The following is a 26,561-nucleotide window of genomic DNA, read 5'->3' on the forward strand; positions in this document are numbered from 1 at the left end:
AAAAAAAAAAAAAAAACACAGTTGCTGATGAATTAATTGATTCCAACTCATGAGGAGCTCATGTGTGTCAGAGGATAGAACTGTGCTCCATGGGACTTTCAATAGCTGTTTTTTTGGAAAGCATATTGCCAGGCCTTTCTTCCAAGGCACCTCTGGGTGGACTCAAACCTCCAACCTTTTGGTTAGCTGCCAAATGTGTTAACAGTTTTACCACCCAGGGACTCTAACCTAATTCGTAGGACAGGGTGAAGCAACATTAACATTCTAAGGGCACTTGAAGCATAAGTGAAAAGAATGAGGCATATGTGAGAATCAAACAGAAGGAGGAAACAAGAGATTAAGTAAGGAGGAGTAAAGAAAGAAAGTGTCATAGATGGTGGTGAGAGATAGTGTGGTCACCCACACCAGAGACCCAGTTCCTACCTTAGAAGGAAGGATGGGAGAAAGACAAATTTAACTCTTATCCCAATCAGCAGCATAGTATCTTAAAGAGCAAGTGATAAATAAATAAACAATATGAAATGGATATTGTTTCCATTATCCATTGCTGTGTAAACCTTTACCTAAAACACATAAATTACTATTAAAAAAAAAAAAAAAAGTAGAGTCCCTAGCTAAGAGGGATTTTGGAGCAATCATTGGAACTAATACCTGACTTAGAAAACCTACAAAGTCTTATAAATCAGGAAGTTCAAATCTCCAAGCCTTCTTCAAGGAGACTTCAATCTGCCTATGCAATCAAAAATAGCAAAACCAAAACTGACCACAGATGTGAGTGGTCCCGTGAACAAACCATGTGCTGCTGTTACCACCTTCAGAATTATTTCATATTACTTAATAGTCATTTTTATTAATAGCTTCATTCCTCCAAATAAGATTAGCAATCACCGCAGCTTCCAAGTATCATGCTACTTTACACATCAAAAATTAATGTCTTGTTTATAATTCCTTTTATAATTCTAAATATAAAAATTTTATTCAGGGAAGATTTTTTTCAGTGAGATTTGTTTCCTATTAAAACTAGATCTAAAGGCATTCATATCAGAGTTTTCAAACCAATAAGCAGTCATTAGTTATTTAAATATCCAAGATTGGGCGCTAACCCTTAAGTAGTTCAGAAAGTAGTGAGAAGAAATCTAGGTGAAAAAGATCTAAATTTAAGTGAAGAAACAAACCAGGCTATTTATTCCATCAGCCCAAATTAGTATCTGGAGTAGGAAAAGGATCTGCTTACGTCAGAGGGAAAATGAAAAGGGAAGATATGGAGCAATATTAAAGAAGTCTGTATTATTATCAGATGAACATTGCACAACTGTTCACACTATATGAATATAAGACAGTGGGTAGCTGTTCTTTTTAGTTTGTTTATACAAGTCTCATTTGAATGTCTGTTAAGGACTGGGGTTAGAAAGCTACCACTTGCTTTTGAAGTAATAGCTTGCTCTTTAAAAACCTACTCCTGAAAAATTCTAAGTCTAGAAAGAGAGACAGATAGTCACAAAGCAGACAATCAGACATGCAACAACAGAGCTACAGTCAGAAAAGACTTCCCAGAGAATGAGATATGTTTTCCCCATGATCTTCTGACAAAGAATCCATTCACAGCAACTGTCCAGTTTCCTCTATGAAAAAGAGGTACAAGAAGGAGAAGACTAGATGTTAAGTGGGATATAATTAACTATATCCCATGTGACACAAACATTGTAGAAATGAGAAAGTTGCTTAAAATGGTCTCATTTGGCTATATGAGAATGTAGTTCCAAGTTTCATGATTAATGACGTGAAGTCAACCCTAAATGCTGGTAAACTTTTTATTTTCATTAACAACTATAGTCATTAGAACATTGTGTATAGTAGCAAAATACTACAGACTACATAAAAATCCAATAGTCTGGGTTAAGTTAAACGAATACATTAGGATACTACTTAGCTCTACGAGAATAAATAAACCAATACAGAACAGTCTCCAAATAAGTTGCTAAAGTTGCAAGAAATAAAGAAAAAGCACAGAACAGAGTGTATGTTTGTATAGTTGTGTAATACCCATCATATGTGCAATACATGCATATTGATGTATGCATGGACTCCCTATAAGGATAAATAAGAGACTTGTAGCTATGGTTGTCTCTAGGGAAGGAAACTGGGGGTTTGGAGTGGGAAACATTTTTCACTTGTATGTATTTTCAAATGGTATTTTTTCTATGCACAGATATCACTTAATTTTTTTAAGAAAGAAAACTTTCATTAATTTTTGGGCAGAAGACATGAATAGACACTTCACCAAAAAGGATATTCAGGTAGCCAACAAACACATGAAGAAATGGTCACAATCATTAGCCATTAGAGAGGTGCAAATCACAATAATGAGATACCATCTTGCCCCAGCACTAGCAGCAAAGTTCAACAAGACAGAAAATAACAAATGCTGGTGAGGATGCAGAGAGATTGGGACTCTCATACACTGCTGGTGGGACTGTAAAATGATACAACCACTGTGGAAAGCAATATGGAGATTCCTTAAAAAGTTGGATTTAGAAATATCATTTGACCCAGCAATTCCATTACTAGGTATATATCCTAAAGAAGTGAGAGCCAAGACAAGAACAGATATATGCACACCCATGTTCACTGTTCTGGTGGCATAGTGCCTAAGGCATTTGACTGCTAACCAGAAGGCTAGTGGTTCAAACCCACCAGCCACTCCTCGGAAGAAAGACTGGGCAATCTACTTCCATAGAGATACTGCCTTGGAAACCCAAGGGTCACTATGAGTTGAATCAATTCGACGGCATGAGTTTGGTTATTTTTTTGATTGTCATCACAGCCCTATTTACATTAGCAAAAAGATGGAAACAACCTAGGTGCCCATCAACAGAAGAATGGATACCCAAACTACAGTACATACACACAGTGGAATACTATGCAATCCTAAAGAATAATGCAGAATCTGCAAAACACCACATAACATGGATGAACTTAGAAGACATTATGCTGAGTGAAATAAGTCAATCACAGGACAAACACTGTATTAGTCTGTTATTGTCAAAAGTCAAGGAAAGGTTTACATAAGGAAGGAAATTTCCTTTATTGGTTACCGGAGTGGGAGGGGAGCGGAGGCAGCACTGATAGATAGGTAGAGACAAGTATTGATTTGGGTGAAGGGAAGGGCAGTGTACCAAATTGTGATCAACACGGTGGCACTGAGGAAGAGGAAGACATCAAGAGGTGCATGGGAGGTACAGACAACAAAGATGAACCTTTCTGCACATACAGCACTGTGCTTGACCTATGGGGGGATAGATGGGTGGACAGGTTGAACAATTAGGTATGTCTATGCAGGGGGGAGTGTGCCCATGATCATGTATATGGTTGGCAGACAATGTTTCTACAATGTATTTGTATGTTCTGTAAGAATTTCCAGGTACATAGGAAAGCTGACAAGGGACAAGGTTGTAGTCATTTCTTGGCCACAGTCAGCTACCCGGAGGGAGCAAGTAGTTGGACCTGTGGGCTCAGGAACATGGTCACAGGGGATATTAAACTCAATTGGCACAACATACTACACAAAAACATTGTTCCACTTCCTCCTTTAGAGAGTAGCGACTGGGATCTTAAAAGCTTGCAAGCAGCCATCTTGATCCAATGATGGGTCTCTCCTCACTCAGAGCAAAGAAGAATGAAGAAAACCAAGACACATGGAAACAATCAGTCCAAGGGTCTGGTACACCATGAGTTCCTCAGTCTATACAACTATGAAATAAGAAGAACTAGATGGTGCTCAACTACCACTGTCAACCACTCAGAGGGGGATCTATGTAGGAGATCCTGGATAGAGTGGGAGAACAATGTAGAACAAAACTCAAAACCACAAAAAAAAGAGGGACCACATTTGCTGGTCTGATTGAGCCTGGTGGAACCCCTGAGACTATGGCCCCTAGCTGCCCTTCAAGTCTGGAATTGAACACACTTCTATGGCTTCCAGCCAAAAGAAAGACAGGCATGTGAGCTAAACTGACATTACGTAGATACACTCCTTGGAGAGATCAATCAAGGGAGAATAGAAAAGCTATGTAGGCACAGGGAAATGGCTCAGGGGGCAAAGGTTCATGGGAAGGAAGGACACAAGGAAGAAGTAACTATGGAGAGGAAGTGGGAAGAGAGCTATTGCACTGTGGGAAATTATAGTGAATCTCACGATACAAAGAATGTGTGAACAGCTGTACAGAAAATAAATTTGCTCTGTAAACTTTGACCCTAATCACAATAAAAATAAAAAAAAAAATCATTAACATTTTCAACAAATGTTTATTTAATATATTTTTAAATGCAAAATATTGTGCATAATTTTGGGAGCTCTGGTAGTGTAGTGCCTAAGGCATTTGACTGCTAACCAGAAGGCTGGGGGTTCAAACCACCAGCCACTCCTCAGAAGGAAGACTGGGTGATCAACTTCTGTAGTGATACTGCTGTGGAAACCCAAGGAGGGGTCTCTATGAGTCAGATCCAACTTGACAGCAGTGAGTTTGGTTTTTTTTTTTTGGTGCATAATTTTGGGGAAGCAATGAGAAGCAAAATGCTGTCTCTGCCCTTATGGACAATTTAGGAGAAGGACCAACAAAATACATAGTGGTGAATTATAATTGAGAAAATCACAGCATGCCATGAGATAATAAAAGAGGGACATTTAAATCAGACTGAGGAATAACCAATCCTGGTGTGGGTAGGTAATTCTCTGTAGGTCTCTCAAGTTTCTGCATGTCTTATGAAGAGGCACTGACAGCTTTCATTTCAAACTATCTTTTCCAGGATGTTTGTAAAGCAAACAGCCTAGGAAGATATAGTGTCTCCCACTAGGTAGATTTGTTTCCTATTAATAATAGGGGAGCTCTGGTGGTGTAGTGCCTAAGGCATTTGACTACTAGCCAGAAGGCTGCCAGTTCAAACCCACCAGCCACTTCGTGGAAGGGAGACTAGGCAATCTACTTTTGCAATCTACTTCTACCTTGGAAACCCAAAGGATGCTATGAGTTGGAATCAACTTGATATGAGGGTTTTTTTTTTTTTTCATTAATAATAATAATAATAATATCTCTCTATCCAGTATAGAGTTTGGACAAGTTTTCCAGAAGCATCATTATAGCATTATGGGACTCCTATGCTTGGAGTTCCTGAGCTGTGAGACAAACCCACTGTGTGCACTGCATCTATTGGGCTGCTCTGCACTGCCCCTGAGGAACCTGAGGCAAGGGAAACTTATGTAACATGAATAAGCCTTTTGCCTCTGACCCAGGAGTCTCCTATCTTCTGCCAGCACCTATGAAACCTGGAAAACTTAACTTATTATCTTGTAAATAGATTAAAATCTCAAACCTTTCACAGTTCTTGACACCTATATCAAAATTTGTCTAATATCCTTTATTTAAAAAAAATTATAGTTTTCAGTCAAGCATCTCCTATTGACCTCTTCCTAAAGTAATATTCACCATTATACCTATTTTAATCATTTACCTTACTACAGTGGTTCCAAGTGTAAAACATAGGTATCACCTCCACTCTTCACAAACACAGGTCACATTTCACCAGGTCTAGGCATAAAATGATATAAAGTCATTTGAAAAGCCTATCCAATGTAAGCATAGGCAGGAAACCAGGGAGAAGCCTAGTGCCACTCTCTCTCTTCCACCTGTAGGTCAGTGTGGCCGCAGCTGTGCAACAACGGTGGATTTCAACTGTATTTTTAATCATTTGGGTGACACAAATGGTTTGTACTCAACTACTAACCTAAAGGTTGGTGGTTTGAACCTACCCAGCAGCACCACAGGAGAAAAGCCTGACAATCTACTTCTGGAAAATTACAGCCAAGAAAACCTTATGGAATAGTTCTACACTGTAACACATGGGGTCACTATGAGTAGGAATCGACTTGGCAGCAACTGATTTTGGGGTCTTTTGGTGGTCTTAGAGAGCCTCAAATACACATTAGCAAGATTAAGTTAGTTTTTTCAATAAATCAGTATTAAGTCACAAAGCTCTAAATACCTCCTAGCCTTTGCTTTCTTACAACTTGAACCCTTTAAAATGGTTTAAAATTGAGATTGGTTTTTCTCACTCTTTTCTTTCTTTTAAATTCAACATGTAATAAAGCAAAAGCTTTATTGTAGGTTCAGTTCCAAACCACTAAAATAAAGTAAATACCGCAATAAACAAATTTTCTGGTTTCCCTATGCATAGAAAAGTTATTTTTATACTATATTTAGTGTACTAAGTATACAACAGTATTATGAACAAGTATGAAATATTGTGAGAATTACCAAAATATGACACAGAGACACAAAGTGAGCACATGCTGTTGGTAAAATGGTGCCGACAGATTTGCTTGACATAACGTTACTACAACCTCCAATTCACAAAAACCACAGTATGTGCGAAGCACAGTAAAGTTAAGTACAATGAAACAAGGGATGCTTGTGCACAAACTGCCTCATTAGAATAGGGCACTAGGTTTGTTTCTTGTTTCTGGAACTCTTTCACACCATTTTTTTGAACCTATGGAATTTAAGAGAAGCCACCACAGACCCCAAATATTGCCATTCACTTTCAACTTCATGAAGCAAATGTACACTACTGAGGCACAGAGTCGCTCTCCTCTCCTTCTCTAATTAACACGTCTTCACTGGGCTTCCTAGTTTGTGGATTCTAGTTTACATCATCTATAGTATCTTTATTCTAGTAACTTATTCCTATTTATATCCCTGGTATTTGAGCCATGCATATTTTAAGAAATGAAGGGGGAAAAAACATGTAGGACATAAATTCAGAAAGCTGAAGAGAAGCAAGACCTAACCAATGGCTGTGGAGCCAATACTGAAATTAAGAGCCTTGGGTATGAGAAAATGTTCAAGTACTGATCTTTGTCGCTTCAAGAAAATACACCAACATCCTTCCTACTGGTCTGAACAAGGGAGACTGTGTGGGCCCCTCTTTTGGCCTCTATCTAAATCTACTACATTCTTTTTGCTCAAGTTGATAACAAGATGAACTTAGTGATATCCACACTTCACTACGCAAAAGAATAACCAGGAAGGCTTTAAACTGAAGATTCCTGGAACCCACCCTCAGATATTTTGATTAAGTATGCACATACATCCAATAGAGATCACACTTAGAGAAATGTTGAATTAAGAGTCTCAACTGTCAAGGCAAACAAAATGCTGTGAAGAAGCCCTGAATGAATATTGTAAAATCTGCTGTATTTCAAAACATACTGACCTATCTTTCAGAGAGTGAGCACTTTGAGGAGTTTCTCCAACAACAGAGATAAGCTTGAGTTCAGCCATCCACACGGAGCACAACCTGGCAGCTCTCAGGCAGGCTCCAGCCACAGAGGAATTCTGCCCAGCTCTCTCAGAGGGTTTTGTTTTTACCTTTTTTTTCAAAAAATTATTTACTTGCACACTTTCAAGAAATTCTCATCTCTTACATAAAGTTTGCATCTCTGGTGTCTTCTGAAAAACAGGAGAACGGGCAATCTTGAGCCTGGGTTCCCTCATGGTCAATCAACTGGAACTGGGCAGCAGGTCCTCACAGTCCCTCCCTACAGTCCCTACCCAGCCTGCATCTTTCCAGTCACCTGCATGGCCCACGGAGGTACCTGAGTTTTCAGTCCCTGATCCACAGTTTCTAAGTCAGCAGCTTATATATTGATAGGCTGGCCAGAGACTGAGGGTACTGTATGCCTCTGGAATACAGTAAAAGGAAAAGGACATTATTTTGGAAAAATTAAAGCCACATTCCATCTAAGTGAGCCAATCAGTATGGAAGAATATCTTACACACATTATAAAACCTGATAGTGGGCCACAGTACTAGATTCATAAAAGCAGAGACTTAACCATTGGAACTGAGTCCTATTTCTCCTCATAGATGATCTAATCAAGCTAAGCCACATAGAGTTACTCCATCCTGCTCCATCCCACTATTCAATCAACTGTGGACCAACCGAGAGCAGATTTTTCTTTGAATTAAAATGATGGCCTAAGTGCTTTGTGATCAGCTGCTAACCTAACCGGTTGGCAGTTTGAACCCACACAGCAACACTGCAGGAAAAAGGCCCTGGCAGTCTGCTTCCATAAAAATTACAGCCAAGAACACTTTGTGGAGCAGTTCTACTCTGTAATACATGGGGTCACTATGTGTGAGTCAGAATTGACTCAATGGCAATAGATAATACTCCATTTTCTAAAAGTTAAGTATTACTAGTTACGCATTGGCACAAAGCCAGTTTTCCATTTTTAACAAAATGCTCTTGACGGATTTAGGTGGTCAAGATGGATAAGAAAAACAGTCAGTATTTTAGCAACGTTTGTCTAAAATACTATATATGTGGGTGTACGGGGTGAGGCAATGGGAACATCTTGCCCCAGGTGCCTGCAATGAAGGACTGCATTGTCTGTAGGAAACCTAAAATTTGGTCCGTTTTTTATTATGACCCTGTGCCAACAAAATCAATGATAAAATATTCCTCTCTACCAGGGCAAATGCTCTATTGCTGTCTCTCATACCACTGGTGAGGTGTTACACAATTTAAAAAAATAAAAAAGAAAGAAAGAAACTGCTATGATCTAAGCTGGGAAAACTCAAGGATGAAGTTAGACAAATTTCTTTAGTTTGGATCTTCCCAAAACCTTTAATGGGTTATAATACTGAAACTCTATAACAGGGTAGGAGAATGTGGTTTTCCAAGTACACAGGATGAAAAACTTCTCTCTCTCTCTCTCTCTCTGTCTCTCTCTCCCTTTAAACAATTACCCCACTGGCTCAACTTTCAGCTAAACAGCAGACCTTTCCATAACACCATGCCTTTCTTCCAAGATGCCTCTGGGTGGATTCAAACCTTCAACCTTTTGGTTAGCAGCTGAGCATGTTAACTATTTGTACCACACAGGGACTCCAAAACAGATTCAGACTTGAAAACTCATACATAAGGGTGAAGAATAATATACCAATTTGAGGGTATTTTCCAATGAAGCTTCCCAAGATTCTGTCCTGTGCCTTGTTAAACCCAGGATTTGGATAGAAGCATACCCAAAGGTGCTAAGATAACAACAGTCAGAGGCTCAAGTGGTTGGTGAAAGAACCAAAATTCAAACTTCTCTCCATAAGCTATAACACTGAGTTGAAAGCATATAGATCATTTTTAGCACGGATAAATTTAAATTCTGCAATCAAACTCAAAAAAACAACTGTCTAAAAATCAGGGGCGGAAGTATTTTGTTTGCAAAATATTTGGTGGATTTAAGTAAGCCAAAAATACAACAGAGGCAAAAAAACATGGTATGACTATTAAGAATATCCAACTTAATCTTCAACTGCAAGGAAACAATAAGGTATCCTATTGATAATAAATAATATCTACCCCACTCTGTCAGATCATGTATAGAAGAACATTGTTACTGACATTGTTAGCTGCCATCAAGATGGCCCGTGATTCATGGTGACCCATGCCCAAGAGAAAAAACACTGCATAGTCCTGTGCCATACCCATGATTGGCAGTGGATCAAACCATTGTGATTCATAGGGTTTTCAATGTCTGGTTTTCAGAAGTAGATCACCAAGTCCTTCTTCCTAGCCTGTCTGGTCTGGAAGCTGTATTGAAACCTGTTCAGCATCATAGCAACACCCAACCCTCCACTGACAAATGAAAGGTAGCCATACATGAGGTGCACTGGGTGGGAATCAAACCCAGGTCCCCTGCATGGAAGGTGAGAATTCTCCCCCTGAACCAGCACTGCTCTGATATACAGAACATATTACTCAATCCTGGACTCTACATTTCCACACTGCAAGAGTACTTTTGTATAACTAGAGTTTGTGGCAAAGAGCCTGGGAAATGAGTCATAAAGAAAGGTTGAAGAAAATACAAGTATTAAGTCTGGAGAAGAGAAAGTAAAGCATATATATAAATTCCTTTAAATGTCTGAAGACATTTCATGCAGGAAAAGTAGTTAGTTCCCTGCTATGCTGGAGACAAAATTAACACCAGGAAGTAAGTAGGCAGACTCAGGCCAACCTCAGGACCTGTGAACAACCTGAACTATACAATACTGATCATGTGATGGTGACTTATGTCCCACCCCAGAATCACAGCAGCTGAGTGATCCTCTACCAAGGATATAGTCAACAGCACTCTCGCCCACCCCTCTCTGTGGGCAGGAAGAATTCCTTGATGCTTCCTCTAGGATGTGGAATTAGGAACTATATTTATCACTAACTCTATGACTTTAAAGGGCTTAGTCTGTCTTTTCACAGCATTTAATTTTCCCTAATACCTCAATCTTAATGAAAAGAAGAGATGTTTGTGGACATAATTATTCTTTTTTTTTTTTTTTTTCTTTTTCCTGTCAGAGCCTGTAGGGCAGGGCCATCTCTTCACATCCTTGTTAACACTCAAAAGTTTAGCAGATGGCTTTTCACATAATTGAAACTCAGTAAATGAGTGATGTGGAGATGAATTACTTCATTTGCCTGTCTCTGGATAGAATTCAAAGGAGCACTGGTGGCACAGTGGCACAGCATTCGACCACTAATCAGAAGGTCAGCAGTTCAAACCTACCAGCTACTCTGTGGGAGAAAGATGTGGCAGTCTTCTTCTGTAAAGATTAAAAACCAAACCAAATTCACTGTCATTGAGTCAATTCCAACTCAGAGCTGATAGGACAGTTCTCTGTCCTACAGGGTCACTATGACTCTAAATCAACTCGATGGCACTGGGTCTGGGATTGAATTCAACCAGATAATTCTGAAGATGTGGCCATCAGAACTGTACACTATAGAAACACAGATGTCTAAGGCTGGAAGGAACCTTCAATTTGAGATATTTCATTTTTTCAGAAGAGGAAGTAGAGGGTCAAGAGGGGGCAAGAAAGTCAAAGAAATATTTTAGAATTCTAGAGCTACACTGTTGAACTTCATAGCCTCTGGCCACATGTGGCTATTGAACACTTGAAATGTGGGTTTCTAAGACTCAGTATATAAAATATGTAAAATATCTCATTACTAATTTTTATACTGATTCCATGTTGAAATGATTTGAATACATTCAGTTAAATAAATTATGTTATTAAAATTAATCTGACATGTTTGTACTTTTTTTCTAAAAAATAATGAAGTGTCCATCAGAAAAGTTTAAATCACATTTAAAAAAAATAAAAAAACAACCAAACTCACTGCTGTAGAGTCAGATCCAACTCATAGGGCCCGGGCCCCTCCTCGGATTTCCGAGGCTAAGGCACTTGACTGCTAACCAGAAGGCTGGCGGTTCAAACCCACCAGCCACTCCTCAGAAGGAAGATGGGGCAATCTACTTCCATAGTGATACTGCCTCGGAAACCCAAGGAGGGGTCACTATGAGTTGGGTCCGACTCGACGGCACATAACAACAACAACAACAGCATTACTATGAAAGTAAATTGCCCAGCCTTCCTTCCAAGGAGTGGCTGGTGGGTTTGAACTGCCAACTTTCTGGTTAGCAGTCAAATGCCTTAGGCATTACACCACCACGTTGTTGTTGTTGTTGTTGTTGTTATTTGCCATCAAGTCGCCCCCGACTCACAGCGACCCCTCCTTGGGTTTCCAAGGCAGTATCACTACAGAAGTAGGATTGCCCAACCTTCCTTCCGAGGAGTGGCTGGTGTGTTTGAACCGCCAGCCTTCTGGTTAGCAGTCAAGTGCCTTAGGCACTATGCTACCAGAGCTCCTTTAAATCACATAGGTAACTCCTATCACATTCCTACTGCAAAACAAAATGCAACCACTGCTGTGGAGTCGGATCCGACTCATAGTGACCCCTCCTTGGGTTTCCGGGGCAGTATCACTACGGAAGTAGATTGCCCAACCTTTCTTCTGAGGAGTGGCTGATGGGTTTGAATCGCCAGCCTCTGGATAGCAGTCAAGTACCTTAGGCACTATGCTACCAGAGCTCCCACATTCCTAAATAAAACCTACTTCTTGTGACTGCTGGTCTGAAGCCCTCTGCAGGAGACTGACTGTATCACAGTCAGTCCCACCTCGATTGCAATTTCTTTCTTGAAGATGATAAAATGATGACATAAAGCAGAGACAAAGAAAGTTAAAGGACAATAGGTTTTTGCTATGATTTGTAAACTAGGTCTTATTCCAGAATCGTTCTGAATTTACAAACATGTGAGTATGCCTAGTTCGAGTGCTGCATGTGCCAACATTCCTTCTGCCCACCTAGGGAAAATGAAATTGGCATGGTCACTATACTCACTCACAATGGCTCTCTCTTCAGGAAAACAGAAGTCCCATTTTCGTATTTGCTTTCTAATAAGTATCCACCATTCTTAACTGGACCAAAATAATCTGTGATGTAATTCAGAATTTAAAATCCAGAAATCAGACCAATACTTGGTCTGTGTAAAACTAGAGCTGCTTTTGTAAAGCATAGCAATGCCTGTGAAATTATTTTCCTAACTGTTGCTATTATCTCAACCCAAGACAACTTTTATTGTTAATGATTAAGGCTTTCTGTTAAAAGGTTTGTATGAAAACTTCTCAAATATAGGCACACCTCATTTTATTGCATTCTACTTGATTGTGCTTTGCAAATGCAGTGTTTCACAGATACTACATTTTTTTACACATTGCAGATTTGTGGTAACCATGTGTTGAACAAGTTTATAAGCACCGTTTTTCCAATAGCATGTGCTCACTTCATGTCTCTATGTCACATTCTGGTAAATCTCACAATATTTCAAACATTTTCAAAATGCTATCACACATTTAGTAACTAGAGTATAGTGTAATCATAACTTTTATATGCACTGGGAAACCAAAGCATTCATATGACTGATTTTATTGTGACATTAGCTTTATTGTGGTAACCTGGAACCAAACCTGCAACATCTCTAAGGTATGCCTGTACTAAAGGCTATTTTTTTTTTTTTTAAGTTCATTAAAAAAGTCAAAAGTAAACTGCTTTCTTTCTCTTTTTTTGGAAATGCAGATACTCTTAAAACATCAGTTTATCAAAGAAAAGTAAGAGATATTAGTGTGCTCAATTATCCACCTATGTGTACAACCTTTGTCATCAAGTCCTCACATCTTACCTTTGTATTTTTCTGTGTGGGCACTTAAAAGCTCTGCACATTTTGTTTCTTCTTCCTGTATTTCCAAATGAAATCGGCATTCTGGGTGAATGCTGTTCACCTGTTGAAAATTAAAAGAAATAGAAAAAACTAAACATTCCACCCCAAGAGGAAAGTCAAGCATAAGTTCAATGAAAAACAGCCATATAACTCATAGTTCTAAACTAACACTTTTGTGGAAGAATTACAAACAAAATACAAACCCAACAGATTTTTTTTTTTCTGAGTTGATAAATTAACTTACTAACATAAGACACTGCACGTCGTTAGTACTAATTTGGAGGCAATAGAGTTCTTTAATCTAATCATCTCTTAATATTCAAGAGTCCTCCATTTCATAGCCCTTGATTTGATTAAAGTAAATATGCTGTTTACTCATAAGATCATTCATAATGACTGGATACTATACATGGACTCCAGCATGCCTCATCTAAGGACAAGCCTGTATTCACTGGAAAGAGCTATAATAGGATAAATTTATTTTTAAGGGCTACAGTAGACATTTGAAATTTAACCCTATGAATACAGATAAAATTGTAATTATTTTGACTTCAGAATCTGGTAATATGGAGATTAAAAAAAAAAAACTAGAGAGGTCAGAGGGAGAAACAGAAGTGGTCAGTCCTATCATTTTGGCTTCCACGAAAGGGGAGGTGGGTGACTTCATTTCAGGGTCTTTCATAAAAATTAAAGATGCTACATAATTAATATTGCCTGTTAACTTATGGAGTTCTGGTAGCATAGTGCCTAAGGCACTTAACTGCTAACCAGAAGGCTGGCGGTTCAAACCCACCAGCCACTCCTCGAAAGGAAGGTTGGGCAATCTATGTCCGTAGTGATACTGCCTCCGAAACCCAAGGAGGGGTCGTTATGAGTCGGGTCGACTCGACGCCACATAACAACAAACCAGAACAACATTAACTTATATAAAAGACAAAAGTATGTAACGTTTTAGTCTTGTTGTTGTTAGCACTCTGTGGAAGAAAAGCCTAGTGAACTGCTTCTTTTAAAATCACAGCCAAGAAAACCCTATGAAGCAGTCCTACTCCGTAACACATTGGGTTACCATGAATTTTAGTCTTAGAATATAACATTCTTAGAACTTTATTTTTACAAAGATCCAACTGTCCGCTGCTCTTTTTTTTGTTGTTGTTCTTGTTGTTATAACTCTGATCCCAAAAAAGGACACATACTATAAACTGTAGCTGCCCTTCAACTGCTGAAGGAGTTTTCTGCGCATTTTACTTTCACTAAAATAGTAAGTAGGAGCTCTGGTGGTATAGTGTCTAAGGCATTTGACTGCTAACCAAAAGGCTAGCAGTTCAAACCCATCAGCCACTCCTTGGAAGGAAGACTGGGCAATCTATTTCCATAGAGATACTGCCTTGGAAACCCAAGGAGGGGTCTCTATGAGTTAGATCCAACTCAAGGCAGTGAGTTTGGCTTTTTGGTAAAGGAAGAAGTAAAGAGAATCATAGCATGTTTAGTTATTCGATTAAGATAGGTCAATTAGAATTCACCACAAACAAAATATTCTAACAAAATTAAGTGAAGAAAGTTAGTACTTGATACTTCTCAATCTTACCCCCATTTCAAAAAAAAAGCTAAGGCTTTTTTTCTTTTTTTTCTACCTCATTACTGTACAAGTACCTAGTGCAGAAACTTCTGGTTTCAAGCAGGTTGTTTTTGATATATAAGAAGTCAATGGTTCAAATTTCAGAATGAGGGAAGTTACACTGACTTTAAAAGAAAAACAATCTTCTTTTGTTAGGATTTTAAAAAGCACCTCAGTAACTGATATTGCTGTTATATGTAGAGCAATGCCATATTTTGGGAGATCTAAGAAATTAAAGCCATATTAACCATAATAATTCCTAGTAGTTCACACAAACTAGCTCACTCAAAATAGCAAAATTAGTATCAAAGTTCTTACTCTCACAGCATTCCAATGAGGGAAAAAGAGCTGGAATTTTGCAATGATGAGGGGTAGGGGTTGGTTCATATGCTCCTAAAAACTGAAACATCATCAGCAATGACAACTGTCCCTGAAATGTTACATCCTGGGTTTCACGATTGCGTAGACCAGAAGACATATCCTATACCTAGGATATAGACCAAAGACCTAGTTCTGGTTGGGACACACACATATAAATTACCTACATACATACATACACACACACACACACACACACACTGTTTTTAGTCTATGAAGAAAGAAATAAGGTTCAAACAATTTTTCTAAAGGTCTTTAAATAAAAGGAAGAATTCTTGAGAACTAATTAATGTATTAATGGGCTTATTTAACAAACTTATGTTCAGTTTATCTTTTCCTCTTGTCCTCTTAAACGGAAGAAAAAGATTAAGGCAGAGTATTTCCAAAGGGAAATTGTAAACTAGGACTTCCTCTAGCCACCCCACAACTGAGTCTGACACATACTAAAACAAATAAAAATCAGAATGAATTAGAAAGAAGTATCTAATGACAAAAACCCGCGGTGGACTCCAACTCACAATGACTCTGTAGGACAAAGTAGAACTGTCCCATAGGATTTCCAAGCCTGTAAATCTTTATAGAAGAAGACAGCCACATCTGTGTCTCACAGCACAGCTGGTGGGTTCGAACTCCCAACCTTTGGGTTAGCAGCAGAGCGCTTACCACGGCGCCACCAGGGCCTTTAATGACAAAGCAAACTCCACTTTTCCTCTAAAACGTTAAGCCTGCGCAGGTGACCTCAGCCTTCTCCTCCTTCAGGTTAGTCCTCAATATTGGATTTTACAGCCCAGGGGCTGACCTACCATACACCTCTGAGAGTAAATGGCCAATAACTGTTTAATCTTTTTAAAGCGTATCGAAAAGCAAATTAGACCCTATTTCTAACAAATCAAGAGCGATAGGAGCGAAGAAAGGAGATAATGCATCTTCCTAATCCCAGGGTCTTAAAACTTGGCCAGACGCAAGTAGCTCAGTTCTGCACTATCTTCTCGGTAAGGTCTAGAACTCCATATGGCAACAATTTCACCTCCCGCGGCTCGTCCGCGAGCGCGCAAAGGACCCTCTCGCCTGCTCGCAGCTCTGCCAGCGCGTCCCCGCCGGTCCCGGGTCCCTAGTCTGCCGCGTTCTCTACTTTCTACGGGACTCAGTTTGCACTGGTCCCTCACTAGACCGCGGGAAGGGAAGCAACAACCTGGCCAGGGAAGAAAGCTCTTCTCTTTGGAGAAGAGGGAGAAACTGGGAGCGAAATGGTGGAGGGGCCGCAGGGTGCACTCACGGTGGCGAGCAGCAAGCCGCAGCAGGTCAGCAGCACAGGGGCTCGCAGCGCGGACGCCCTCATCCCGCGGGCTAGCGCCCGGGGCGCGGCGGGCTCAGCCAGGCAAGGGCTACCCCGTACCCGCCGCCTTCTTCCGGAACGCGCGGGACTCCGCGGGCAGGAACATGGGTCGGGTTGGGCAGGTGCGGAGCAGACCGTTTCTTCCTAGCGGCGCCCTCGGACGGCCAGCACCCCGCGGGCAGAGGCTCCGGCGGTCCGGACGCCGTGGGCGCCGCAGCAGCTGCCGCTCAAGCCGCCGCAGCCACGTGGGCCTGGGAGCCACCGCCCGCCCTCGCCGCCCCTCCGGGAGCCGCAGGCCTGCCTCGGAGCGCCCCAGCCGCGCGCCTCCCAGTGCGGGCCGCGTTCGGCTCCCTGTAAAGTCCGCGGGACCGGCGCCTCCCTCCGCCAGCGCCCTCTGTGCCCGCCCTCTCCTTTAGCAGCGGGCGGAGCAAGGAGGGGATGCGCACAGGTGGGCTTGGGCGCCCAGTGTCCCTGCCAACTGCAAGTGCTGAGAAATCTGCGGAAGCTCAGCCTGGGACTTAGCCTTGTTGGGCGAGGGAAGGGCGCTATGCTGGCGAGTTTCGCAGCAAATCACAATCGCTTTGCATCTACCTGTGCCCTCCCTATTAATTACAGCTAAGAAAGCGGCGAGAATCCGAAGTAGGGTAGGTGGACTGCTTTCGAAGCTAGTGTCTTTGGGTTTGGGGCAATTGAATATTGTAAAGAATATTTTGGTTGAGCTGGCAGAGGGGGAGGTGCAGAGTCGGGGACAGCCTGAGGGGTGGGGGAGGAAAGAAATGAAATCCTATTGAATAGAAAGCTCTAAAGAAAATTGGACAGAAGATGGACTCTAGTCCCAATCCCAGTTCATGGCTGATATTTGACCCTGCGTTTGTAAAACGGGAAGTCATAGTCTTCCCTGCAAACTCGCAGCCGCCGGGAGGTGCATGGACCCACATGGGGTGTGATTTCGGGGAGATGAGACTTCCCCAGACACATAAATACACTTGGCCATGGTACCCATAAGTCAAATTGCCCTGCGTGTAGAAGTCTCTGATAAGGAGAGTGTTTCCTAAAGCTTAGGAACTGCATCTTGTCACCTTTTAACATCCGAAAAGATTATTTTAGCATAATAGATAGTTGTCATCCAGCAAATGGCAAACCACTGCGAAATGAGAAATGAAACAGGTGATTGTTTTTGTCGTGTTAACTTTTTATTTGGGAATAATTTCAAACTTACACAAAAGTTAGAAGACTTAGAATAGTACTAAGAACTCTCTTTTACCCTTTATATCAATTAAGCCATTAACATTTTAGGGCATATTTGTTTTGTTTTGTTTTCCCTCTCTCTCTCTCTCTCTCTCTCTCTCTCTCTCTCTTTCTCTCTGTGTGTGTGTGTGTGTGTGTGTATCTGTATATTTGTGTATTCATATCATATATAGAGAGAGAGAGTGAGAGAGTCCTTGGGTGGTGGTGCAAATGTTTGGCTACTAACTGGAAGGTTGACTGTTAAACCCACCCAGAGGAGGAAGAAGGGCCTGGCGATCTGTTTCTGAAAGGTCACAGCCATAAAAACCCTATGAAACACAGTTCTGCTCTGCAACACATGGGGTCACCGTGAGTCCAAAGGTGTTTCCCTAAGAATAAGGGCATTCTCTCACAAAATCCCAGTATAATTATCAACTTCTATAAATTTAACATTGACTCAATATTTTAATCTAATGCACCATCCTTATAACTAATTTTCTCAATTAACCCCCAAAATGTCCTTCAGAGCATTTATTTCCCTCCAGTACATTACAAGATCCAGTTTAGGATCAAGGGTTGCATTTTGTTGTCCTGCCTCTGTAGCCTTCTTTAATCTGGAACATTTCCACTGCCTTTGTCTTTTATGACCGCCATTTTTGAAGAATATACTGTCTCCCCTGCTCTCCTGCCCCGACACTGCGTGTTTTTACTAGAATGTTCCTGGTTTGGGAATTGTCTGAAGTGTGCTTATGATTAGATTCAGGGTACGCTTTCCAGAACACTGAATAAATGAGTCTGTGTCCTTCTCTGGGTATCACATCTGCGGCACACAGTGTTCATCTACTTCTCATGGAAAATGTTCATTTTGATCACTTGGCCAAGGTGTGGTCAGATGTTTCCCCTTGTAACTAATAAGAAATCTGTGGGGAGACACTTTAAGATTATGCAAATAGCCTGCCTCGTATACAGTTTCCCTCTAGATTTAGCATCCGTTGATGATTCTTGCCTGAACCAGTCTTGACTGTGATGGTTGCAAAGCAATGCTTTTTCTACTCTTGCACTCTCTTCACATTGACCTTCTACTATAGGCAAGAGACCCTTCTTTTCTCTTTGGTAGCGTAGTGCCTAAGGCACTTGACTGATAATCAGAAGGTTGGCAGTTCAAACCCACCAGCCACTGCTCGGAAGGAAGGTTGGGCAATCTGCTTCCATAGTGATACCTCCTCAGAAACCCAAGGAGGGGTCGCTATGAGTCAGGTCTGACTTGATGGCACATAACGACAACAACAACATTATCCATTTGTCTCTGCCTATCTGTCTATCTATCTAGCTGTCTATCTTTCATATGGATGCCTGGATTTTAATTTTTTCCAATGGTTTATCACACACAATGTAATTATTTTGGTGTTTAAATTGCCCCAGGTTTGGCCAGTAGATGTCCTTTTAAGCTGACTTCTGTGTCCTTTTGACATACTTCAATTATGTACTTATATATTTTTTTTTTTTCAGAACTTTATTTTCTAGCATAAGAAGGTATTCCATGCTTCTCTGGTACCTATGGTGCACCAGCCCTCGAATCAGCCATATCTCTGAGGAATCTTGGTTCCATATATAATTCTACTATTACAAACACAGATAGGAACTCTATGTATGCAGCTTAGGACACAGATGCTTATTGACTCAAGATTCAATATGACAATGTTTTTGTTATTTACTCATGATATGAGTAAATAACAAAAATATGGGTTATTTACTCATGATGTAAGTGTACAACAAGTAATTACCTCTTTGAGCTCTTTGCCCATTTGTGTTGAGGATGATGATACCTGTTCTTCCAATTCAGAGGGTTGTTGTAAAATCAAAGTAATGCATACAGAACACCTTGTTGAAAGTCTACACTAAAAAAAATATTTTACTGGGTGGCAGTGAGAAATCAAATGATGGGTAACACACAAGGTTTCTTTCTTTATAGGAGTTCACAGTCCAGTGGTGGGGGATATATGATGTGGATACATAATTGTGACATGTGTGATGATAACGAGATATGTGGAAATGGGACAAGTATGAATTAATTTATCCTGAACGATCAGGACAAGACTCTAAGAGGAGTGAAAATCTGAATTTCACTGGAAAAATGGTTAAGACTGACAAGGATGTAAGATGGAAGAGTATTTTTAACCCAATGGGATACATTAAACAGAGGCACTTAGGAACAATGAACATGCTGAGAGTATCAGAGTAAGAAATATGATCAATTTTGGAGGACTAAAGAGCCTGAAAGACATTCTTTATCCAATCGAAGGAAAAATCAGTATTGTATAAGAGTCAAAATCTAACACACTAAAAAATAGAATGCACAACAAATAGGTTCTTTATGTTCTATGAATGAGTGATACTTACTACTATTTGCAGTTAAAGATAACTCAGTCCCTTATGGTTAAATACCCAGCCTTTCAGGATTTAGTTTCCATTTCTCTTCCCCATAAGAGCCCTGGTGATCCATTGGTTGAAGTGTTTGGCTGTTAACCAAATAGTTGACAATTCAAACCCACCAGCCTCTCTAAGGGAGAAAGCTGTGGCAATGTGCTTCTGTAAAGATTTATAGCCTTGGAAACCATACGGCCAGTCCTACTCTGTCCTGTAGGGTCACTGTGTTGGATGGAATTGACTCTCTAGCAACAGAGTTTCTTTTCTCCATAGCCATGATGGCATCTGGGTGCAAGTGGGAGCTTATGCATCCTCAAGGCTGTGGAGAAAACAAAACAAAATTCACTGCCAGCAAGTTGATTCTGACTCATAGTGACCCTCACTGGGTTTCCAAGGCTATACATCTTTACAGAAGCAGCATGCCTCTTCTTTCTTCCACAGAGCAGCTGGTGGGTTCCAATCACTGACCTTTTGGTTAGCATCCAAATGCTTTACCCACTGCACCACCAAAGTTCCTTCAAAGCTGTGGAAAGGGGCTCAATTTTCTATGCCAACCTCTGCTGATGTATGATGAGCTGGTCTGTTCTTGTTTCTAGACCTCTGGCGCTCACCCTGCCCTGTGACCAGCCTTCTGATTCATTTCATGCTGTGCTGACATCCTCTGCTGAGGTCTGTAGTCCCTGCCTTGGGCTTTAGTCTGTCTTCTTGTTCCCACCAAGACCTCTTCTGACTATATCCCTCCCTCTGCACTTCCACCCCATACATTGTTAAACACTCTGGGGTGTGTGTGTGGGGGGGGATGGGGCTCTGTGGGGCAGTCTTATGCTGTTCCTCCCTACTCACCTAGACACCCTCTCTGACATCACCCCCTCACCATTTGAATGGCAACCATGTTTCCCTGGCACTTGCCACACTTTGCTGTATCAAAAAGTTAACTCCTGAAAATTTCCCAATGAAAACCCCGTGAATCACAACAGAGTGCTCGGATGTAATGCTAGAATATGAACTCCCTAAGTTGGAAGGCATTACCTAATGACCTCAACAATGAACTCCAATATGCCGACAATCATGAAGATGATGCAGGACCAGGTAACGTTTCATTCTGTTGTACATAGGGTCATCATGAGTTGGTGTGACATGACAGCAACTAAAAGCTGTCACAGGCTGAGCTCTAAGAAGGAAGAATCAAATCTCTACCAGTAGAAACTGAACAACTACCTGTTTATTTCCCACAAAATGGTAAAGCTTTGATTCAGTGAGGGGAATCCTTGGGGCTTTAGGATTAGAAGAAAGTGAAAGCCACATCTCTTTAACTACTTGAAAAAATAAATACTATAGTGATAGTCTTTAGTTTTCCAAAAGAGAAAATGAACTTCACAGAAACATGACTTTCTGAGATCCTTCTAGTCTCTGTGCCTCACCCAGATAAGTTCAGTTGGGTCCCAGTGACCACATGTGTTGGAGAGGGAGGAAAGAACACCTGTATAGGACCACAGTGACCTAACAGATGGACCCAAGCCACTCAACGTCAGCTTTAGCTTGTGCCTGTGAAGGAATTTACTTCTTAGATAAGTGTTCTTGTGTGTGTGTGTCTTTAAAAAAGCATGGATGTTATACTTCAATAAAAATTTTACTTCTTCCCATCCCTCTCCCCAGAAAAGACCTTAGGGGTTGGAGAACTTGATTAATTTTAAGTCCTTTGTCCACTCCTAACACCCATTGTCTTCAAGTCAATTACAACTCATAATGACCTCATGTGACAGAGTGGAACCTAATCCCATATGACAAAGTAATAACCCAACCACTGTGACACTAGGGCTCCTCCATAGTCACACAGTGGTTAAGCATTTGGCTGCTAACCAAAAGGTTGGCAGTTTGAAACCACCAGTCCTCCAAGGGAGAAAGATGTGGCAGTCTGCTTCTGTAAAGATTACAGAAATCCTGTTGTTGTTGTTGTTGTTGTTGTTATGTGCTGTCAAGTCGGACCTGACTCATAGCAACCCCTCCTTGGGTTTCTGAGGCAGTATCACTACAGAAGTAGATTGCCCCATCTTCCTTCCAAGGAGTGGCTGGTAGGTTTGAACCACCAGCCTTCTGGTTAGCAGTCAAGTGCCTTAGGCACTACACTACCAGAGCTCCCAACAGAAACTCTATGGGGTAGTTATACTCTATCCTATAGGATCACTATGAGTCTGAATCAACTTGATGCCAAGGAACTTGTTTACCTACTCATAGCTGTGTAATTCTGGGGGGAAAAAAGACTTCAGTCAGTTAAGGGAGCTGTTCTTGAGCCATTTCTGAGCTTTGACCTTGGTTTTTCACTTCTTGGATTCCTGGAAGGAAATCTGGTAGCACAGTGGTTAAAACATTCAGCTGCTAACCAAAAGGTTGGCAGTTGGAACCCACCAGCTGCTTCATGGAAGAAAGATACAGTAGTCTGCTGTAAAAATTTACAGGTTTGGAAGCCCCATGGGGTTTATAGTGTTGCTATAAGTCAGAATCAAGTTAATGGATGGCAGTAGGTTTTGGGTTCCTGGAAGCAGACTTAAAGCATGGTCTTCTAAGATCATATTCATCAGTTCCTCAAGCAGCTGCAGCAACCTGTTCATCCTGGCATCCCCGATATCAAGAAACTTCTGGTGCAAAGATGGTGCCCAATGTATGCTTGTCAAATAGAATGGCATTAGTTTCCCAGGTTATAGGGTCAAATTCCTAATATGTGCTTGGCCTACTTCTCAAGATTGCCTTCTGGTTAGCAGTCAAATGCCTTAGGCACTGTGCCACCAGAGCTCCTATTAAACAGCACAGTCCAATGGAATGACAAAATTCTCACTTTCTTCTAATTTAAAATAAATAATTTAAGATAAAATCAAATACCAGCCATAGAAAGCTTTCACAAACTTTTCTTTACAGTATACAAATGTGAAGTGTTATTTAGGGATACACCCTCTGCCCCCACCGCCTGGCCACAGCACTTGGCTCTGTGCTACCCATATGGACACAAACACACTACCATGGAGCCTTGCTCCTAAGGATGGAATGTGTACATTTCAGGCTATATGTCTGCCTTGTGCAGTTGCCAACCCTCCTCTTTTCAACTATAACCAGTGTGGTAGTTAAGGTTATGTGTCAGCTTGGCTGGGCCTGGTTGAGTGGCTGGGCAGCTGGATGTAGTTATTCCCCATGGTAAGTCTGGTAATTAACTCCACGGTGGAATCTAGTAGAGCAGCTGAGTAGCTGCCTTAGGGATGTGGTCAGCTTCCAGTATACACAGAGAAGGTTTGGGAACAGTCTTGACCTTTTGGCACACTTGAATCCTGCATGTATCTGAATCGTCGTTCAGCAGCCTGCCATGTTATCTGCTGATCTTGGGACTGTTAATGGACTTGAATTAGTGGCCTGCCATGTGATTTGATAATTTGGGGACTGTGCCATTTCACTTGTTGACCTTGGGTTTGTCAGCCTCAGCAGTCAGCAGCTGCCTGAGTGAAGAGACACCTCCAGCTCCAGTGGGCCAGGAGCAAGAGCCAGGGCTGAAGCCCAAGGTCAAGAGGCTTTCACCCAGCCCCTAAAGCTGGCATTTGAATTAGGACTTTTAGCCTCCTGAACAGTAAGAGAATAAATCTCTTGTTTGTTAAAGCCACCTACCCATTTGTGGTGTTTCTGTTTGAGCGGCATTAGAGAACCAAAATAACCAGTGTATTGTATGAGATAGAGAGCAAACAGACAGCAAACCTACTCTTTACAACCTACTCTTCCCAACACCAAAGAACTCTGAGCAGTCCCTGGTACTCTTTTGGTAGTAATCTGTTTTAAACAAAAACACAACTGTTGCTGTAGAGTTGATTCCAACTCATGGCAACCCGACGTGCATCAGAGTAGAACTGTGCTCTGTAGTTTTCAATGGCTGATTTTGCAAAAGTAGATCAGCAGCCCATTTTTTCTGAGGTGCTTCTGGGTGGCCTTGAACCACCAACCTTTCAGTTAATAGCCAACTATACTAACCATTTGTACTACCCAGGGACTCATCTCTTTTAACGCACATTAAACAGCACACTCACACACACACAAAAATACAAACTCACTGCCGTCAAGTCAGTTCCAACTCATAGCGACCCCTCCTTGGGTTTCTGAGGTGGTATCACTATGGAAGTAGATTCCCCAATTTTCCTTCCAAAGAGTGGCTGGTAGATTTGAACCACCACCCTTCTGGTTAGCAGTCAAATGGCTTAGGCACTGTGCCACCAGAGCTCCTATTAAACAGCACAGTCCAATGGAATGACAAAATTCTCACTGTCTTCTAATTTAAAGTGTTTCTTCTCCCTAACTCATCTATAGTAAGGAACTGGGCATGGATGGGGCTAGAGGTGGGGGGTAGTCTCTTCTATCTTCTTGCTCTAGATGATCACTTGCTCCTCTGTCACTTCATCACTGCTGTCTAGGGTTCCTGCAGGGTCAGAGAAAGGGATAGTGATGATCAGAAAGTCCTTACTCTGCTGGTACAGTGAGAATGACTTCTGGTGTGGCAGACTCCAAATAGTGCTTTCATTAGTTCATCAGAGGCACTTCCTCCCCCTGCCCCCCGACTCAGCCTTGCTGGAGACCTCTCAGCTCTAGTTCCTTCCATGCAGAAGATGCCTCTGTAAGTTGCCCACTCATGATACCTGTAGTTCCTTGGCTTCTAGAAGTCCTACCTCCTACTGGGATCACCGTCCCTCTCCAAGTGGTCCCTTTGGGAGAAACACTTTCAAGGTGATCTCATAGGGATCCCTTTGATGAGATCCGCATCTGGTGAATAAAGATAAATCCACTCTTGGCATTGGTAAATGTGGGAAGCAGGCCGTTGCCAGCATAGCTTTCACTCTCCAGACTCTGCACTCCAGGGCAGCCAGCAAGCTACCTACCTCTCACCTTGAGACGTTTCAGGTGTGAGTCAGATGCTGTTCCTGTATCTCTGAGAGGATACATGCCAAGCTCCCTGGATGGATACTGATACTCCTTCACTTGGTTTGAGTGAGGGGAAGGTATTCTCCTATTCTCCCTATGGAGTCCCTACATGGTACAAACAGTTAACGTGCTGTGCTGCTAACCAAATGGTTAGAGGTTCGAGTCCATCCAGATGTTTCTCAGAATAAAGGCCTGGCAAACTATTTCCAAAAAATCAGCCACTGAAAACCCTATGGTGCACAGTTCTACTCTGACACACATGGCATCACCATGAGTCAGAGTTGACTATCCTGCCTTATGGAGAAAGGAAAATGCATCACACAGAAACTCCTGTCTGTCATTGCTGGTCTCTGCTCATCTTTAGAGAACTCTTTACCTTCTTCAGGAGCTCTAGTGGTGTAGTGCCTAAGGCATTTGACTGCTAACCAGAAGACTGGTGGTTCAAACCCACCAGCCACTCCTCAGAAAGAAGACTGGGCAATCAATTTGCATAGAGATACTGCCTCAGAAACCCAAGGAGGGGTCACTATGAGTCAGAATTGACTCAATGACAGTGAGTTTGGTTTTTTGTTTGTTTGTCTTTTTGGGGTTTACCTTCTCTAACACAGCCTGGAGGTAGATTATGGGCTAACCCCTGCCCTATTGTGGTCACTCTCTTAGCAAATTCTCTGTCAATGGTCTAGTGTCTCTCTTTGAAATGTAGGGATCTTTGACTATGACTGTGTTGGCCTTCAGGTCTTCCGCTGGATCTCTGACACAACTGGCCAGTTGTCTTCAACATTCTGTTATGTGACTCTCAGCTGAGGTAAACCCAGAAGGCCTTTAGAAACATCTGGGAGAGAGACCTAAGTCTCAGGGCTTCTCCAGATGAAAGGGACTAAAGGGATGGTGTGTAAAATCTGAAAGGTTTTTCAAAAGAAGAGCCAGAAATGGGGGCATGGATTGTAGCTAATATTTTAGTACTTGTACTGAATTACTTTCCCAAATATTTTCCAGAGTACAAGTCAGATGGACTCCAAACTTTCTTCAATATTTGATTAAATTTAGGGAGAATCGATCAACTTATTAACTGACCAGCGAAGTAACTGATAGAGAAATAGTGAGATTATCTGTACCCTTTTCAAGCCACATGAGCCCTGATGGCACAGCAGTTAAGCACTGGGGTACAAACTGAAAGGTTATCAAGGCCAATTGAACCATCAGCTACTCTGCAGAGAAAGATTTGACAGGCTACTTCCATAAAGATCACAGCCTTGGAAACACTTTGGGACAGTTCTACTCTGTCCTAGAGAGTCTCTATGAATCAGAATCAACTTGACAGCAGTGGGTTTCAATTCAAAAGCACAAAAATCTAAGTAGTTAAGTTGATGTTTTGCATGGCAGGCCAATAAATTCAAACTTCAAGCCAATTAACAGCTTGGAGAGTATAGTGACTTCAAATGAGTGACACTTTTTTTTTTTTTTT

General features: G+C 41.4%; 1 protein-coding gene across 1 annotated transcript in view; it reads right to left on the reverse strand.

Annotated features, from left to right (window-relative positions):
* Positions 1-16,498, reverse strand: part of VIPR2 (vasoactive intestinal peptide receptor 2) — a 356,746-nt gene extending 340,248 nt beyond the window's left edge. Inside the window, exons 1-2 of the mRNA XM_007950386.1 lie at positions 16,436-16,498; positions 13,128-13,227 (exon numbers count right to left, since the gene is read on the reverse strand). Of these exons, the coding sequence (XP_007948577.1) occupies positions 13,128-13,227; positions 16,436-16,498 (163 nt within the window). The remainder of the gene's footprint in view (positions 1-13,127; positions 13,228-16,435) is intronic.
* Positions 16,499-26,561: the final 10,063 nt, after the last annotated feature.

This window comes from Orycteropus afer, unplaced genomic scaffold (genome assembly GCF_000298275.1).
Source record: "Orycteropus afer afer isolate SDZICR_OR568_19922 unplaced genomic scaffold, OryAfe1.0 scaffold00271, whole genome shotgun sequence".
Taxonomy (NCBI): Eukaryota; Metazoa; Chordata; class Mammalia; order Tubulidentata; family Orycteropodidae; genus Orycteropus; species Orycteropus afer.